Raw genomic sequence first — 17486 nt, 5'->3', positions numbered from 1 at the left:
TTGAAAACAAATGAGTGAAAATAATGCAAGAAAACAAACCATACCTATCATTTGTCAAATATAATATTATTGCTAATTCTATTGAATGAATTATATGTCAAATCCCATTAAATGCTAACCTCCCATGTATGTTTTTTGAGATTAAATTTGAACCCTAATAATTTCTTCCATAAGACGGTTAAAATAAGCAAGATTACCATGGCAACAGAACTTGACAAATTAAAAGTGAACCTAAAACATTCAAAATCTTTCATTTTCGTTTGAGCTGTCAAGTAAATCAAATAAATATACTCTTCTAGTGAAATGCAGCGTTACGTATCCGCATATAAATTATGATTAACTTATATAACAATCAAATCATTTTATTTTTAGGCAATGACAACATTAAAGCCGCGCAGATTTCAAAAGAAATTCTATTTAAAGATATAAAATATTTATTTAAAAAATATACACCCATATAACAACAATAAGGAACTTTTATGACCTGAGAATTTATTGCAATAACATTACTAGGAATAATGCAAACTAACTCATATTTAATTATGTAAACCACAAACAATATTAATAAACCCCATGTTTAAATAATATACACCCGTTAATATAAAAGGAATATAAAATAATACCCAAACAGAATATCCTTCATAATATAAATCTTATAAACACTTTGGTCCATGAATTATTTGGCTTATATTATAACTGTGTTAATCTTTATGAGTCCTTAAAAATATAGTGGAAGAATTTTTTGGAATATTCTACAGTTGCAAACAGTGTTGCTGTAGCTGGTAGAGTTCTCAATAACGTAGGTGTTAGGCCTGTGTATAATGCACCCACTCCCTCAAATTTAACAATTTTTGATATTGTAGTTACTAGGTTATCATTTAAGCTATTGACTTGGATCCGTGACTTTGCCACATCAAATGGAAATGTGGTGGTCCAGAATATTCCACCTCCTATGGCACCAGCTACCATAGTTTTCAGTAAACCAATATCTTCCTTTTTTTGTGCAGGTTTTCTTAGTAACTCTCTTGTGCCTATAGTAACAACTCATGATATTATTCAGGTACTCCACATAAACTAAATTATATACCTTCATAACCACCAAAAAAGAAAAAATACCCTGGCATTTCTCTAGCTAGTGTAGGCACTAAACCCCTAAACAACCCTGGAACTCCCTCCTTTTTAAATATATCCTGTGTAAGTTTTAATGGGCCTACATGCACTAATCTACCCTTTGCATTTTGACTGGTCTCATGCATTGCTTGTAGCTTACATTTAATTAATTCTGTTGGAGTAATAGCCACCGAAGAAAAGAAAGAAGCCAAAAACCCAGCAGTAGCATTTGAAATTACACTTAAATCTTCAATGGATGATGCCCCTGAAAGTAAATAAATATCAAATTCTGCTCCAATATAATCAACCTTCCCAATACCTGTTGCTTTAACAATTATCTTTTGGCAAAACCCATAGCATAAAAATAAAACTGCATTTTCAACTATATTTGTAGCTAAAGCTGGAACAGTTCCAGCATAAAGGCCTCTTACAATACCATCTTGTATGTATGTTTTTTTTAGACAATCCACCATACCAGCATACAAAAGTGGAAATGTCTGTAATTTTACTTTAATGGTATCTAAAGGCTGTCCAACATAAACCAAGGCAATACCACCTGCAAACAATAATTATCAAATTAAATATTAATAAATAAAAATTAATGTTAATTAAAAAACGTGTCTAATAAAGAAAATATTATTAAGAGATAAAATAGGTATATTCAAACAATGTACTTGAACTAAAAAAATTAAATTAAAAATTAAAGATTAGATCTTAAAATTGTCCTTTGTACTTATATTACCTAAACATCCTGATGTAAAATCAATGACACCGTCTTTAACATGATTATTTGCTTTATTTTCCATATTTATAAATATTCCTTAATATTTAAATAGTCAAAAAATAAAATATTATGTAAAGTAAGCAATCATTATAATTTTAACATCATTTCATGGAAAATATGTATAGTAAAACATTAAATTTAATCAGATTCATTTTACCATATCGTGAAATATTAAAAAACACGCTTTTAAAAATTTTAAACTTTTGAAATCATAGTTAATAGGTTATGTTTACAAAACAATCATTTTTATGCTACAGAGCCAATAATCCAATAAGAAGAACTTGTCATTCAGAAATATTTAGGACAAATGGTATACGTGGAGATTGTCAAAATATCAACAGAATCTATGACGTTTGAGTTGTTTAATTTTTACATACCAGAAAATAGGTATATTTTGTACATAAATTTAGTATATTGTTAATCAAGCCATTTATTTATATTGTAAATATTTTAAGCTAGTTAACATGTGGGACGATCCAGATCCAGATCCTGGAGGACAGAAAAATGTAAGACCTTCAGCTCAGGAATTAAATGATTTAGGAGAGGAAACTCAGAAACAGCTTGTGTTAGCACAGTTAAAGGAAATGTTAAGGAAGGAACAAAGCACTGTGCCACAAGAAAAGGTTTATTGCTATAGTATAAATGTTATTTATTTTTGACATATGTATTGTTTTATTTATTTAGGTTGAGGAATATGTAAATACACTTAATAAAGTAAAAGCGAAGAGATCTAAACAAAGTAAAAATGAAGCAGGCTCAACTACAAAAGCAACTACAAGCTCAGCAAACATTGATGCTATTAAAAAGGAAAGAATCAATTTTCTCAGACAGCAATTTGAGGAAAACAAGTAATAATAATTACATTTACTAAATATGCTTTTAATTTATTAACTATAATTTTTAGAGCACGGTTAGCTGAAAGGGGCAAAAGAGAAAAAGGCATTGAAGAGATGATCTCTCAGATTCAAGCTCAATTAAAAGATCCCCCATCATTAATAAGTTCTACTCCATTAAATATGCCTGCACAAGGGTCTGCAACATTTGATTTTAATGAGAACACTCCTCAAAAAGATTTGTATAATATTTTAATAACAAAGGAAAAGAAAATTACAGAACTACATGATAAAAGTAAACGACTTGAAGGTACAATTTTAGATTTGCAAGAAAACCTAAAGGAAAAAGATTCAGTTATTGATGCTAAAACAAAAGCTATAACTTTAATGACAGATAATTTGACTAATAAGAGAAAGACTACTTTAGACACATTAGAAGATACCAAAGAACAGATGAGGAAAATGCAGGAAAATTTTATTTCTCTGGAAAATGAAATGAAAAACAGGCAGTTAACTTTATTAAATGATTTGAAGATGAAGAATTTTGAAATTAGTGATTTAAAGGAAAAAATTACTATATTGGAAAATGAAAAATTGGAATTAGGGATAGTAGATGTTACTGACAGGTATTTATTTACTTTTTAATGCCGTAATAAATATTAGTACTAATTTTAAGTATTATAGAAGTTTTAAATATTTTTATTTGATTGTAGAATATCAAATGAAAAGAACAACGATTTAGAGTTGAAGGCATTACAAACCTCTTTTAAAGAAATTGAAGCAGAAAATAAAAAACTGCTTGAAAAAATTAATGAATTAGAAACCTTAAATAATGAGGACTATTTAAGAAAAAATCAAGAAAATGAAAATAATTTGTTGAAAATTTCAGAACTTGAGCGACAATTGAAGCAACTGGAAGGAATTAATCAGAACATATTAAAAGACAAAATTGAAATTGAAAATAAAATATTTTCAGAACAAGATCTAGCCAGTGAAAATACAAAATTAACAGAAGAAAACTTGAAAAATGTTAGCAAAATTGCAGAATTAAATAAAAAATTGGAAGAAACTTTGTTCGATTTGAATGTATTAAAAAGTACTGGAATGGGTGCAAATAGGCATTCAGATCTTGATGGTTAGTTTTTTTTGTTTGATATTTCATACACTAGAAATTGTATGTATTAATTTTTTTTTTCTTAGAAAATGAAGTAACTAAATTGAAAAAGCAACTTGACGAAAGCAATAAAAATATGATAAAAATGAGAGCAATGCAAAAAGGTAAAATAAAAGAACTGAACAGGAAATTAGATCAATTTCGAAAAATGAGTGATGCCAATTTGTTAGTTGGGCAGTTACAAAATGATATTACAAAATTAAATGAGAAAATTGCTGAGCTGGAGGAAGAAAAAGGAAATATGCAACTAAAAATGATAGAATCAACTGGAGATAGTAAAGACAGTAAGACCTTTTTAATTAGGTTCAGTATTTGTATTTGATGATGATAATCATAATTATATACATTTTAGATTTTAATGATTTGGAAGAACACATTAAAGATTTAAATCAGAAATTGTCAGAAACAACTCAGATGCTAGGAAATAAATGTGATGAGAATAAAGTGCTAGAATCAGGTAATAAATATTTTGTTTTGTTTTGTTTGGTCCTACGGTCTGTTTTTTTTTACAGAAATTGATTCTCTAAAGGCTGAATTAAAGCAGAAAAATGAAGAGCAAGTTAAAGTCAGCACACATGTGTCTTCAGAAATGTCATTTATTCAGTATGAGGAACAAATTGAGAAGCTTGAAGCAGATATTAAGCATTTAGAAGACTTACTAAAACAATCTAAAGTTGAAAATGAAGATCTTTTGGATAAAATAGAGACAATAAAGAAGGAAAAACAGGACATTTTATTAAAACTAGACAGCTATATTCAGGTAGGAATTTTACTTATAATCTATGGACATATAATTAATGTGATTTCAACATTAGGAAAATATGGATCTAATTGATAAATTAGAAAAACTAAGTGCAGAAAAAGTGTCATCAGTTGAGAGTATTGAAATAGTTGAAGGCCTAACTCAACAAGAGAAATTAGAACTAGCTGCATATCAAAAGAACCTAAACCCTGAAGGTAACTAACTGTTAAATACATTAGTTTACTTTTGAACATTATGATTATTTTATAGAAGCTGAAAAATCGCCAGAAGATGAATCTATTGAAGCTCCTGTAGAACTTAATGAAAGTGTATTACAACTTAATGAGGATACATCTGAATTACTCCAAAAAATAGAGATGTTCACCCAAGAAAGGAAAGAAGTTATGCAAAAGATGGAGTCATTGAAAGATGACAATGAACTACTTCATTTGAAAGTGAGTAAAGCTTATTTGCTATATAACTTCAAATAATGTATTAATATTTTAGTTGAAGGAACTTGAAAACAACAAAGATCTTTTGGAGGAGACTTATGAACAGTTACAAAATGAAAAGGAGAATCTAATTTCTGAGAAAGAACAATTACTACATCAATTAGAACATGTATCTAATGAAAAATCGACTGAAGTAAGAGTCTACTTTCTGTGTATGTTATATTACTAAACATCAGATTATTTCAGGACAATAGTGCATCTGCAGAACTTTTAGAAAACAAACTAAAAGAATTGCAAGATCAGTATGAATCACTTCTTAACGAGAATGCTGAACTAGTTAAGAAAATCGCCGAATTTAATTCCGAAGTACCAGACAAAATTGAACTTGAGAAAAAACTACAGTACACCACTGAAACAAATACCACCTTGCAGGAACAAATCACCAATTCCAACGCGGAAATCAAGGATTTAAAAGTTATCATTGAAGATAATAAGAATAATTTAATCGATTTATCGTCGAAAGTTAACAAATACCAATTAATTATAGCCGACAAGGAACGAGAAATTGAGGAGCTTAACAAAAATCTTCATTATCTAAATAATGTCATAAGCGATTTACATGTAAAAAATAAAAACTATGAGAATATGGAATCTGAACTACAACTCTTAAACGCCACAATAAACGACCAAATAAACAGTGCCATGGAATATGAAAGAAGTGTATCTGCCAACAGTGATGTTATTCAAAACCTTAATAAAGAACTGGCCGACCTAAATCAGAAAATAATCGAAACCGAGGATGATCTTAAAATACAGCGCTCAGAAAACATAGAGCTGAAGAAGGACCTGACCAACAAGGAAGAAACTTTAAAAACAATTCAAGAAGCACTGGCTGATAGAGATAAGAAATTTAAAATGATTAATGAAGAAATGAAGACCAAATACTACAGCCTGGAACAACAACTGGAAGCTAACGCCAATTCATTTAAACAACAGGTGGATGAACTGTTGGGAAAAAATAAGGATCACATGGATAAAATGAAAAAACTGGCTGCGAATTTGAAAAAGAAATCTCAAACTAATCAAGAATTGGAGCAAAAATATAACAGTGATAAAGCAGAATGGGAAGCAAAAATGCAACAAACAATTCAGATGTCCGACGATAAAATCGCCGGCTTAACGAAGGATATAAAGGAGCTTGAAAATCAGCTTCGAATCAAATTGGAAGAAAATACCGCAGTGAAGAACGAGATCGATTTATTAAAGAACCATATACTTGATTTAGAACAAACTAACAGTGATAATCAAAATTATATTTTTGAGCTGAAGCAAAGACAAGAAAAAATTTCACAAGTCAGTCTACAACAGGAATTATCACAAAGCTTACATGAAGATATCGACAATAGTTTTTCACAGAATGTTACTGAAGATAAAATTAGAGAGTTGGAGATGCTTTTAGAGACCAAAGAGTCTGAGATTTACCATTACCAACAAAGAATTGGTAAACTTGAGGACAATATCAGAATGCTACAAGAAGAAAAATCCATGTTAGAAACTCGAAATAATGATCTGTTAGCGGAACTCAATGTTGTCTCTACTACCTGCAATGAAAAAGCGTTATTGGAAAATAAATATTCCGAGCAACTGAAGGGATTGGAGAAGTTATCTAAACAATTAGAGGAATCTAACGAAAAGCTACAGGAAAGTCTCAAGAAAAATAACGAAAATGAAGACATCATCAAGAGATTGAAGATTAAGCTGAAGAAATCACATGATAAGATAACCGAATTAAAATCTCAGCAAATCAATGTTCAGGATCTTGAACAGCTAAACGAAAAATTAAAGAGCCAAGTGTCTGTATTAGAAGCCCATCAGAAACAAGTCGAGAATGAAAATGAAACTTTATATAAAAAGAACTTGTCTGACTATGAAAAAATTGAAGCAGATTATCAAGCACAGTTAGAAGAACTACTAAACTTGAAAAACGAATTATCAGTAGAAAATCAAAAGCTAATTGAACAGATTAATGAACTTAAAAACAGGGAACAAGAATTAAATGTCGTCCTAGAGGAATGCAAAACCAAAATTTTGCAAGATGAGGCCAACTATTCTGAATTTATTAATGAACTTCAACAACAATTAAAGGACCAAAAGGAGACCTTAGATACCTCCCAGTCACACGGAAATCGTCTTCAACTTGAATTAAATGAAGCTAACACAAAATTAGAAAACAGTTTTATGCAAATTGAAGATCTTAACAAAGTTCTTACCTCATTGCAGAATGAGTTAACTGATTTGAATAAAGTCAAAACTAATATTGATTTATTGTGTCAAGAAAAAGACCATCTGAATGCTCAACTACAAGAGTTAAATGATAAATTATCAACTGCTTTAACTGAAAAAGAATCATTAGAAAAGCAACTTTCATTAAGAAATGAAGAGTTAACAGCATTGCATATTGATAATGATAAACTCAAGGGTGACGTCCAGGCACTGGAATTTGCGAAATTTAGTTTAGAAGCTTCATGTGAATCAGCTCACAAAGAAGATGTAGAAAAACCTGTTGTTTTGGAAGAATTTGTGGTTAAAACAATTAAATCTAATGACGCTCCTATAAAGCAATTTAGTTGGGCTGATCAGAGTCAACCTCCAGTCATGGCCAGTAGTTTGTTTGATAATCTATCTGAAACTGATTCACCGTTTGCTGAAATCAAAGCCCCAGTCATGGCCAGTAATTTGTTTGGTAATTTATCTACAGCTGATTCACCATTTGACAATTTAACATATACTGTAAATGAATCTCCAATTAAACTGGAAAACCATGAATTAATTGAAAACCCACAACAATCTAATACTAGCTCAACTGATGTAAATTATGATGGCAATAATCAATTTTCTCCTGTTATTGAAAATAGCAGAGAAGCTTTACTTCAAAAAGTTAAAGCCTTAGAGTTTCTCCTGTTTAATGTTGATAAAGAAAAAGAGATTGCATTGGAGCAATGCATTAATATGGTGAATGAGCTCAGTCGATTAATATGCCAAGCACCAAATGCTAGTCAAGCTGAAAAACCTCCAGTTATTGATGAATCCCAGATTTTATCGGAGGTAGAAGTGGAATCTTTGAAATCAGATAAAAAGGCTATGAAGGATCTTGAGTATAGTCCGTCAAAAGTCGATAACAGCAAACACGTGTTACCTGTTGAGGAAGAAGTTATACAACCCAAAAGCGCATATTTATGTTTTGATGATGATGAGGAACTAAATATTAATAAAACCAAGGGTGAATTACTAACAGAGCCCCAAGCAATATATGAACAGGGTGTTGCCAGCTCGGCTGTAAATATAAGTCAACAATACCAACCAGTTGAACCGTTAATTCAACCAAAACAAGCTTCTGCATGTTACACAAAGGAAGAAAAACCTGCAAATCTCGATGCATTTGAAGAAAATGATGATGGATGGGGATGGGGTCCTGAAGAAGCTAAACTTGATGAGGCATACATTAATACAATTGAGAATATTCCACAAATAAAGGCCCTTATGTTAGAAACTCAACAGCTAAAAGATCATATTAAGGTTCTTCAAGTCGAAAGAGAAAATCATTTAGAAGAAATTAAACAGTTGCAGGTAAAATCGGGAAAATTGATTAAGAAATGCAAGGAACTGAAGCAGAGAAGTGAACAATCAACTGCAACTAAAAAACTTGATGATGGTGGTTTCTTTGATCTTAATGAAACTATTCAAGAAGAATTGAAATCTCAAATTCAAGGACTTGAAAAGAAAATTAAAGAAGTAGCACAGGAACTTGAGAAAGAAAAGGCTGAAAAAGCAAATATATTAAAGAAAATTGATGTTTTAACATCAGCAAATGATAGAATGGTGGAGATGAAAGAGATTCAAGATACTGAAGTTTTAAGGTGGCAAAGAAAGTACAAGGAAATTGAAGAGAAGTTACAGGAATATGAATGGAATAATGATGGATTCCAGAATGAAAGAAAGGAATCTACCTCTAATATTCAGCAACCCACCTCTGAAGCTCAAGTACCTGCCACTGAGGAACATCCTGATCATGTGAATAAGATACAAGAACTTGAAAATACAATAAAGGAATTATCATTGGATAATGATGAACTACAAGCTCTCTTAGAAGAACAAACTAATCGCAGAATTCAAGTAGAGAAAAATAAAGGAAGTAACAACAGTGAAATTGAAGAATTAAAGAGGTTAAATGAAACTCTGAACGCAAATCTTGATGGAGAGAAATTGAAATTATCTGAAGCTCAGTTTGAGTTGCAATCCATTAAAGAAAATAACCAAAAACTGAATGAAGAATTATATAGTATTAAAATGGTCTTAGAAAGCAAAGAGAATGATGATAAGACAAATGATTTACAATCAGAATTGATATCATTGAAGAACAATCTTGAGAGTCAAGTTACTTTATTGGAAGAAAAGAACACTGTAATTGCTAACTTGAATAATCAATTAGAACTGTATAAAACCGAAATTAATCAATCTGCCCAGCGATTCGATAGTGATGCAGTGGCAAAAAGCCAAGAAATTGAATCATTAAAATTATATATGAGCGAGTCAATTCAAAATATTGAAAATCTACAGTCACAAATAACTCAATTAAATAATATGATTATTGAAAAGGATCAAACAATTTCGCAATTAAATAATTTAATCGATAATCTGAACTCTGAAAAATTGTTACTAGAAAATCAAATTAGTGAAAATATAAACACGAAATCTGAAGAATTACAAAAATTATTACTAGAAAAGGACAGTATATTAAAAGAGCTGCATGATAAAAATTTACAACTGGAAGATGTTCGAAAAACAGTGGTTGAGCTTGAACAAAAGGTTAAAGATATGGAAATCATTGGATCAGGAGAAACAGGAAAACTGCAAGAAAGATGTAACGAATTGCAACAAAAAGAACATGATTTAATTGCGGAAAAAGCGAAACTGATTGATGACGTTAACATAAAATCTAAACAAATAGAAGAACTGACTATGGAAAATAACAACAGAGATCAACAAATACAGCAACTATCCATAGCATTAGAAAATAAAGATACCGAGTTTGCCGAAAAAACGAATATAATGATCAATGAATTGAATGAGAGTTGGCAAATACAAGTCGATCAACGTGGAACAGATGTAGCTGAAAGTTGGAAGTCCCACTTGGATATGGTCGAGAAGGATTATGCGGTCATGCAAGAGTCGTTAAATGCGAAGATTTCCGAATTAGAAGACAAATATAATCTTATATCGACGGAGAACAATGAATTGAAAAACAATATACACAAAGAAGTTATATCTGAAGCTGATGCGCCGATAAAGGTTGAAACCCAACAAGCTATAGATTCTCTGAAGTTGGTTATTCAAGAAAACGAAAAACAAATTGAGGATCTTCAGAATAAACTCTCTTATTATGCCACTGTCCAAAATGAAATTGATACTGTTAAAAGGCAAAACTCCGAGAAAGATAGTAAAATTGAAAGTATGGCTGTTATCATTGACACGACGCAGAGACAATTCGATGAAAAGAGGGAGGTTGTTGAAGAAATCGTCGCATTATTAGAGAAGAATACCTCAACACCAATATCATACGAAAAAGCTGATATATTGGTTGAATGTCAGAGGCAGATTAACTTAGGTTCTGAAAAGGATGTCGAAATTGAAAAACTAGTTCAAAACATTAGCACCTTAGAAGCTAACATAAACAGAACAATCGGAGAAAAGGATAGACAAATAACAGGACTAAATCAAGTAATAGAGGATTTGGAGAAAGAACTCAGCGTGATACACGAAAAAGATTCCGAAATAATTAAACTATCGACGGATTTAAATGTTATTCAGCGGGAGAAAACTAACTTGGAGGGTCAAATTAAGATTATTGAGGAGGAACAGAGCAATCAATTCCAGAAATTAGAAAAACTAAGCCACGAACATTCCAATTGTTGTGAAGCCATAGAAAATTATAAAGGAAAAATTGATGAATATGAAAGCAGGTGTTCGTCGTTGCAAATTAAGATAGATGAAAAAGAGCGAATTATCAATGATCTGAATGAACAGCTGTTACAAATCCAAGAGAGCGCTAAGAACGATAGCAATAAGGAGGTGCAATCATTAACAAATGAAATTACAAAAACAAAGGAAGAATATCTTCTGTTACAGGTAATAGTTAAAAAAATATTTTGGTGATGGTGATATTGTTATAAAAAAATCGATTTGTTCATATCTTTAAACTAGCCTCTTAGTCTTTGTTAAAATTTTATTCAAATGTATTTTTATTCCCTTGTTATGCGCTGTCCATTATTCACAGAGTTTTCTAAAACTCAATAGTTCAGTCAAAATATTGCTCATTCTTCACTAAAATTCTGTCGGGCGATTATTCTTAAATAAATATTTTACCATTTACGCAAATTAATTTTCAGAAAAATGCAAACGAATACCAAACACAGATAACTGAAATCACACAAAAGTTGACCGACAGATCTCACGAGCTCGAATTAGCACAACAAAACATTCAGTACTACCAGTACAACTTCCAAACCTATGAGGACGAAATTAATAATCTGCGTAAGACGTTGGAACAGCGAGAGCAAGAGTATACCAATTCTTTGGAACTGCTGAAAAACAACCAGTTGGCAGATATTCAGAGACATTACGACGAGTTATTATCCAACAAAGATTTGGATAACCAAATGTTACAAGCCCAAATACAAGAATTACTTAACGCCAACAAGGAGTACAATGAGAGGTACTTACACATACTGAAGGAAGGAATTCTTTTGCAGGAACAATATATGTTAATGTGATTTTAGAATAAGCCAGGAAATATCTTCTAAGCAAGAGTTGGAACAGAAACTCTTAGAACAAACTCATATTGTAGATGAAGACACTAAACAGTTAGAGGAATTAAAGTTAATCATTGAAGATCAAGTTGCCAAAATTGACGAACTTAATAAAGAATTGTTTGCCAAGAGTAGTCAATATGACAGTCTCGTTGCAGAGATGGATTTGAGTAGACAACCTGTAACTCAGCAACCTTTATCAGTGGTGTCCCAGGTAATATGAAATTCACATCTAAGTATGCAAAAATTTAGTGGGCGTGAATTAATAGGCCGTCAATGCATCAAGTAGCAGATCACATTACGAGGACGATTTAGCGGAACCAGTTAGTCGCGCGGAGTTAGATCTGGCTCTATACATGTTGCATCAAAGAGACGTGCGATGTGAAGAATTAACCGTTGAGCTGACGCAGTTGCTAGAAGAACGGGACACATTACAATTAAAACTATCGAATGTTATTAGAGAGAAGGAAGAATTAAGGAAAATCCTTAAAGGTACGTTATACTGTAACTTACAATCGGCGGTATCGATATTTCGTCCGAAATTTTAGATAACTCTTCATCAAGTTCCCCAGGAGCTGCTGGTGCTACTGGAAGCACAGCATCAAAAATATTCCTAGCTGCGTCAGGCACGGAATTAGCTAAAGACCCGTTAGAAATGGACGATGGCTTGGAATCAAAGTACGTTTCAATCAAAATATTGTGATACACAATACTTAAAGTTATTAATCAATTCTAGATTATCACAACTGAAAAATATATCATATAAAAAGGATAAGACATTTGTGGATGATCAAGCGGTTAGAAGGCTGCAGCAAATTGCTATTATGGAGCAACATATTAACGAAGCATCGAAGTTACCCCCGGAAGCAGCTGCTAAATTAGTTGATGCTAGTTATACTTTATGTGAGTAATGTTGTGTTGCCTATAAATCTGTGTTGCTATATATATGAATATTTTCAGCTCGTGATGTTCAAAGTCCATCTAAGGTGCTGCTGAATTGGTTATGGGGGAAGAGTCCGCCTAAGGCAAACGATTCCTAGCAGACAAAATTACATTCAGGAATACCAAAAGAAATAATATTAAGTTACGAAAAAGGATTGAAATCCTGGAAAGAAACATAACGAGGTAATAGTTAATTACTGCAATTATACCAATGTAATAGCTTATCTGGTCTCTAACAGTTGGTGTGATAAGATTACTTTTTATTTTTTTATACTTTAAGAGCTAAATATTCCCTGTATATTGCAATTGATGTTTTAACACTGATAAAAATTGCATTCTATTTCTGTTTGTACAAACTTACAATTAAATAATGTGAATATGAAAATATATAATTCTTTTTAATGTAATACCAAAACACATGTGAATCCATTGTTTTCTGTACAGGTAAATTTATTAAAATAAAACGTTTTTTAAACTCAACAGGCTTAATACTTTGAACCAATAATCTCGCATTTCATTCCATTTAAAGGATTATTTTTATTTTTCTTCGGGTTTAAAATGGTGTTCGCCTTTTTATCTGTAATATATGTATAGTCTATCCAAAGTTTTTTTAGTAATGCGTCAGGGATATTTGTGACGTCGAAATATTGCAATGTTGCCGAATTAACTTTGAGTTTTAGCTCAGTTTGGCTTTGACATACAAAAAAAATCTAATCTAAATAAAATAATTGAACAAAAATATTATGAAATATAATTTATTTTAACATTATAGTAAATCTAATACATATATTATCGAAGGACTTAAAAGTACAATTAAGACACAGCTATTATAGTCTGTAGGTTAGATTTGTTTTATTTACATTTAACTCTTTTCCACACCATCCATGAGGTAGATTTTCTAGGCGCGTTTTTTTATGTAGTGGTATTCCCCTGGAGGCCTAATCCACCTAATTAACAATCGTATATGTGAGGAACGTATTTTACTTTCATTCGAGAGCATATTTACTTTTTTCGTTTAGTTCTTGTTTCCTTCAATTGTTTGTTTAGGTACTTGTCAAGTCATCTTGGTAAAATAAATTCTTCAGAATCCTTATTATTATATTGGAAACGGAAGACACGTTATTTTTTATACCGAAATATATCTATTGTGGTCAACACTACTTATTTGCTGTAGCTATAGTGAAATAAAGTTTTAATTAAATTCTAGAATTTAATGTACTTAAAATAGTTTAAATTAATAATGATGTGATCTATGATTAGAATAGAGTAAATAAGATTATAATCATAGCTTACTATGTGATTCGAATATTGACAAATAAAATAGCTTTGACAAGAGCTAAGGAAGAAGAACTACTAAACGATGAAAAATATTTTCATCCTTGACAAAAATTGGTTAATACATAATAAAAATGTTCCAAGAAAAAAAAATTATGAAAAAATAAAATACAATTAAGGTAATAAATTTATTTAACGGATTAAAAAAAACAGTCACAACACCTGTATAAATAGTAAAACTAATGAAAAAAAATATTTAAAATACGTAAATCTCCAACAATATTATTTATTAAAATTTTACATAACCAATCTCTAGAACTTGATATTTGTCAGGTTAAATTGTATACGAATATAAACAATTCAAATGTTTTTTTATATTATTGTTTTAAGTATTCGTTTATTTCATCAATGAGTGAACCACCGCTTTTACGTTTAAGGCCTTGAGGTCAGTGTAGGTTTGTCCAGTGCCAACGAATACTATCGGCTGACCAGTTATGTACGTCATCGATATAGCTGCCCCAACCTAATCATTAAAAGGTACATCAGTCTATAATGTCGGAAGTATTTCTTTGTATTTACCTTGTCATCAATTGTATCAAATTTTGTTAAAACTATTCCATCTATCAAATGGGGATTGGTGTTGGATGAATAATCAGCCAAAGCTTGATTGAATTTCACTAACTGATCGACTGCCTCATTTCCCACCAAAGCCTCACCCACAAAAAGTACTAAATCTGGTTCATTTACTTTAATTAATTTAGTTAAGGCCCTCATTAAAGGTTCATTGTCCTGAAACATATTTGTTTTATAGTACAATGGTAAATATGAAGTAATAATAAACTTACTTGCATTCTACCAGCGGTATCAATAAGTACAACATCCATTTTGCAATCATTTGCATACCTTATGGCTTCCATTGCAATTCCTGCAGCATCCTTACCATATCCTTTATAAAAAGATAAATTAATATTTTACAAGCTTGCTTAATTTTTTAAATTTTGTTTACCCTTTTCATATAACTGAACCATTTGTTTGCCATCATGTCTTTCTGGTGGATGAAGAGCATTCAAGTGTCTCATATGGGTACGTAGTTGTTCTACGGCTCCAGCTCTAGTTTATTTATATATAATTAATTAAGAAATTAAATCACTGTGTTAACTATTACCTGAAAGTATCACACGCAGCAATTAGAACTTGTAGGTTATTCTCAATAAGCCAAAAACAGATTTTTGAAAGGTTTGTTGACTTGCCGACTCCATTAACCTAAAAGAACAGAATTAATGTTTAGTATTCCATAAAATAGTAATTACTTACACCACAAAAAGTCATTACAAATGGCCTTCCATTTCTCTTAGCTTCTAAACAATCTCTTAAAATATCAACTCTTCTATTGGGACTCAATATTTGAACTAAAGAATCAGTTAAAGTATTCTTGACAATGGTTGCAATAGAATCAAAAGTTCCTAAAAGTAATATTGTTTTAAAGTTATTTTTATAAATGCCTTTTATATATAATTTTATAACACACCAAGAACTTTTCCTTCCAGTTTAGCAGCCACAGAATCACACAGTTTTACTGCTATATCTGAGGCAACATTTTTTGCAATTAAATGGTCACGCATTTTCTCTAAGGCTGGTTGCATGTCAGAAGTAGTTAGATTTTTAGATCCTTAAAAATAAAAAAGTAACATAACAATAGTAGTAAATTTATCCTTAAATTAAGATTATAATGAATGTAGGATGTTATTAATTAAAAAAAATATTGTAAAGAATATAAAATAATGAATTCCAATGATTCTTACCTACAAGTCCCTTGAAGATTGAGAACATTCCCCCCTTATTTGTGGATTTTTTTGCTTCTGGCTTTTGTTCAACTTCTTCATCCTCATATTCTTCTTCAGAAGACTCAACCTCTAGATCTTTAATTCCACCTTTCATTAAGCCAACAATCTAATTAATAGAACAATTAATAAGCATTACTATATAGATTTGAAAATGTTCATATAGGAAATATTCTTACTTCAGTGTCCGGTGTAAAGTGACTTTTTGCATCTTCAGGTTTATCTACAGTTCTTTCCAAATTTTGTAAATCTTTTGTTGTTCCACCTAGATCCCATACCCTAGGCTTTTTTCCACCCTTTTCCTGAGATGGACTTTTTGGGCTTTTAGGACTTTTTCTAGAATGAAACAGGGAAACATAAATATGTTAATATATTTTTCTTATTTGTAGATCTTTATGATTTACTGAAACTTACTTGCTCTCTGTCTTTTTCTTTTGAGCCATTTTCTGAGCAAATTTTGCTCTGTTTAAAGCCATTACATCTTCATTGCTGACACCATTTTCAGATTTTGGTGATTCTGGTGTAGTAGATTTTGCATCTAAAAATTTCAATGTATTATTTACTATATATAGTTAAAAATAGAAATATGTTACTTTCAACAGCAAAGTTGACTTCTTTTCGCTTATCTTTCTTGGTTGGCTTATCTTCATTTTTCTTTTCTATCATTGACGCAACAGTTTTCTTTGACTTTGCAGATTCTTCAAATGATCTCATCTGTTTAGGAATTTTTGACTGTAGCTTAGACCATTCTTCAGCTTTCTTAAGCACTGATTCAAAGCAATTAGAAAATTCAAAATCTTGAAAGAAACTGTGATTAGCCAAATCATTTTTATATTTGTCTCGAAATTCTAATTGTATATCATTCAAAAATTTATCAACATATGAAAGTTGTAATATTTTTTGATAAGCTACAACAAATACTAAATCAAATTCATTATCCAATTTATATTGCAGCAAGAGCCCATTATCTTCGAATGTTGAGACTGGTTTTTCCTGGAATAATAATTTGAGGAAGTGTTAACATATTTTGTTATATTTTCAATAAAAATACCTGTAATATAATGTTTTGTATTAATGCATTTACAGAGGATGTTAAAATATGGCTTGTGCTTTGAAAGCACCACAAAACGATTCCTCCTTTGCTAAAAATGGTAAATAAATCTAACATTTTGCTTAACTCTACTTTACAATATTTATTCTTTACACGTCACTGTCAGAGTAAAATTATTCTTTGGTTATATACGTGTTCTTCCTCTTTATTGTTTATAATTTATTTAACCCATATTTATTGTTTAATCCTGATTTATTAACCTTTAATATAAAATAATGATTTAATATCATTTCATTCTAAAATTCATATACATGTCAAACAAAATTTAAATTGGTATATCATTCTTAAATATTTCTAGAAATAATCATAGGTAGTTCAACTGTATAATCGTAAATACATTGGCATTAAACGTTCTA

At 30.7% G+C, this 17486-nt stretch overlaps 3 protein-coding genes across 4 annotated transcripts; 1 reads left to right on the top strand and 2 right to left on the bottom strand.

Moving 5' to 3' along the window:
* Positions 1-416: 416 nt before the first annotated feature.
* On the bottom strand, positions 417-2086 carry LOC143193381 (mitochondrial ornithine transporter 1). The gene is made up of 4 exons (XM_076399562.1): positions 1853-2086; positions 1430-1666; positions 1088-1375; positions 417-1031 (listed from the first exon to the last, which is right to left on the bottom strand). The coding sequence occupies exons 1-4, from the start codon at positions 1914-1916 to the stop codon at positions 709-711; spliced, it is 912 nt and encodes a 303-aa protein (XP_076255677.1). The 5' UTR covers positions 1917-2086; the 3' UTR covers positions 417-708.
* Positions 2087-2183: 97 nt separating this feature from the next.
* LOC143193375 (uncharacterized) lies at positions 2184-13383 on the top strand. Of its 2 annotated transcripts, none has more exons than XM_076399551.1 (18): positions 2184-2281; positions 2350-2517; positions 2579-2742; positions 2799-3353; positions 3441-3862; positions 3928-4185; positions 4254-4358; positions 4414-4661; positions 4717-4858; positions 4914-5098; positions 5151-5288; positions 5342-11281; positions 11542-11867; positions 11932-12175; positions 12231-12453; positions 12510-12639; positions 12698-12864; positions 12922-13383. In XM_076399551.1, the coding sequence occupies exons 2-18, from the start codon at positions 2359-2361 to the stop codon at positions 12999-13001; spliced, it is 9486 nt and encodes a 3161-aa protein (XP_076255666.1). In that variant the 5' UTR covers positions 2184-2281; positions 2350-2358; the 3' UTR covers positions 13002-13383. The 2 variants fall into 2 exon arrangements, with proteins under 2 accessions (XP_076255666.1, XP_076255667.1); XM_076399552.1 differs by having other exon boundaries at positions 2208-2281; positions 2354-2517.
* A 969-nt stretch (positions 13384-14352) lies between these two features.
* On the bottom strand, positions 14353-17486 carry SrpRalpha (Signal recognition particle receptor alpha). Its single transcript, XM_076399557.1, has 12 exons — positions 17071-17486; positions 16613-17012; positions 16434-16557; positions 16199-16355; positions 15981-16128; positions 15707-15847; positions 15493-15641; positions 15344-15441; positions 15185-15288; positions 15024-15124; positions 14758-14967; positions 14353-14701 (listed from the first exon to the last, which is right to left on the bottom strand). Exons 1-12 carry the CDS (start codon positions 17185-17187, stop codon positions 14576-14578), a joined length of 1875 nt encoding a protein of 624 aa, XP_076255672.1. The 5' UTR covers positions 17188-17486; the 3' UTR covers positions 14353-14575.

The sequence above is a fragment of the Rhynchophorus ferrugineus genome, unplaced genomic scaffold, assembly GCF_030347505.1.
Source record: "Rhynchophorus ferrugineus isolate W39M unplaced genomic scaffold, kcgeb_rfMv2 rfM3, whole genome shotgun sequence".
Taxonomy (NCBI): domain Eukaryota; kingdom Metazoa; phylum Arthropoda; class Insecta; order Coleoptera; family Curculionidae; genus Rhynchophorus; species Rhynchophorus ferrugineus.
This window is presented reverse-complemented; position numbering and strand designations above follow the sequence as displayed.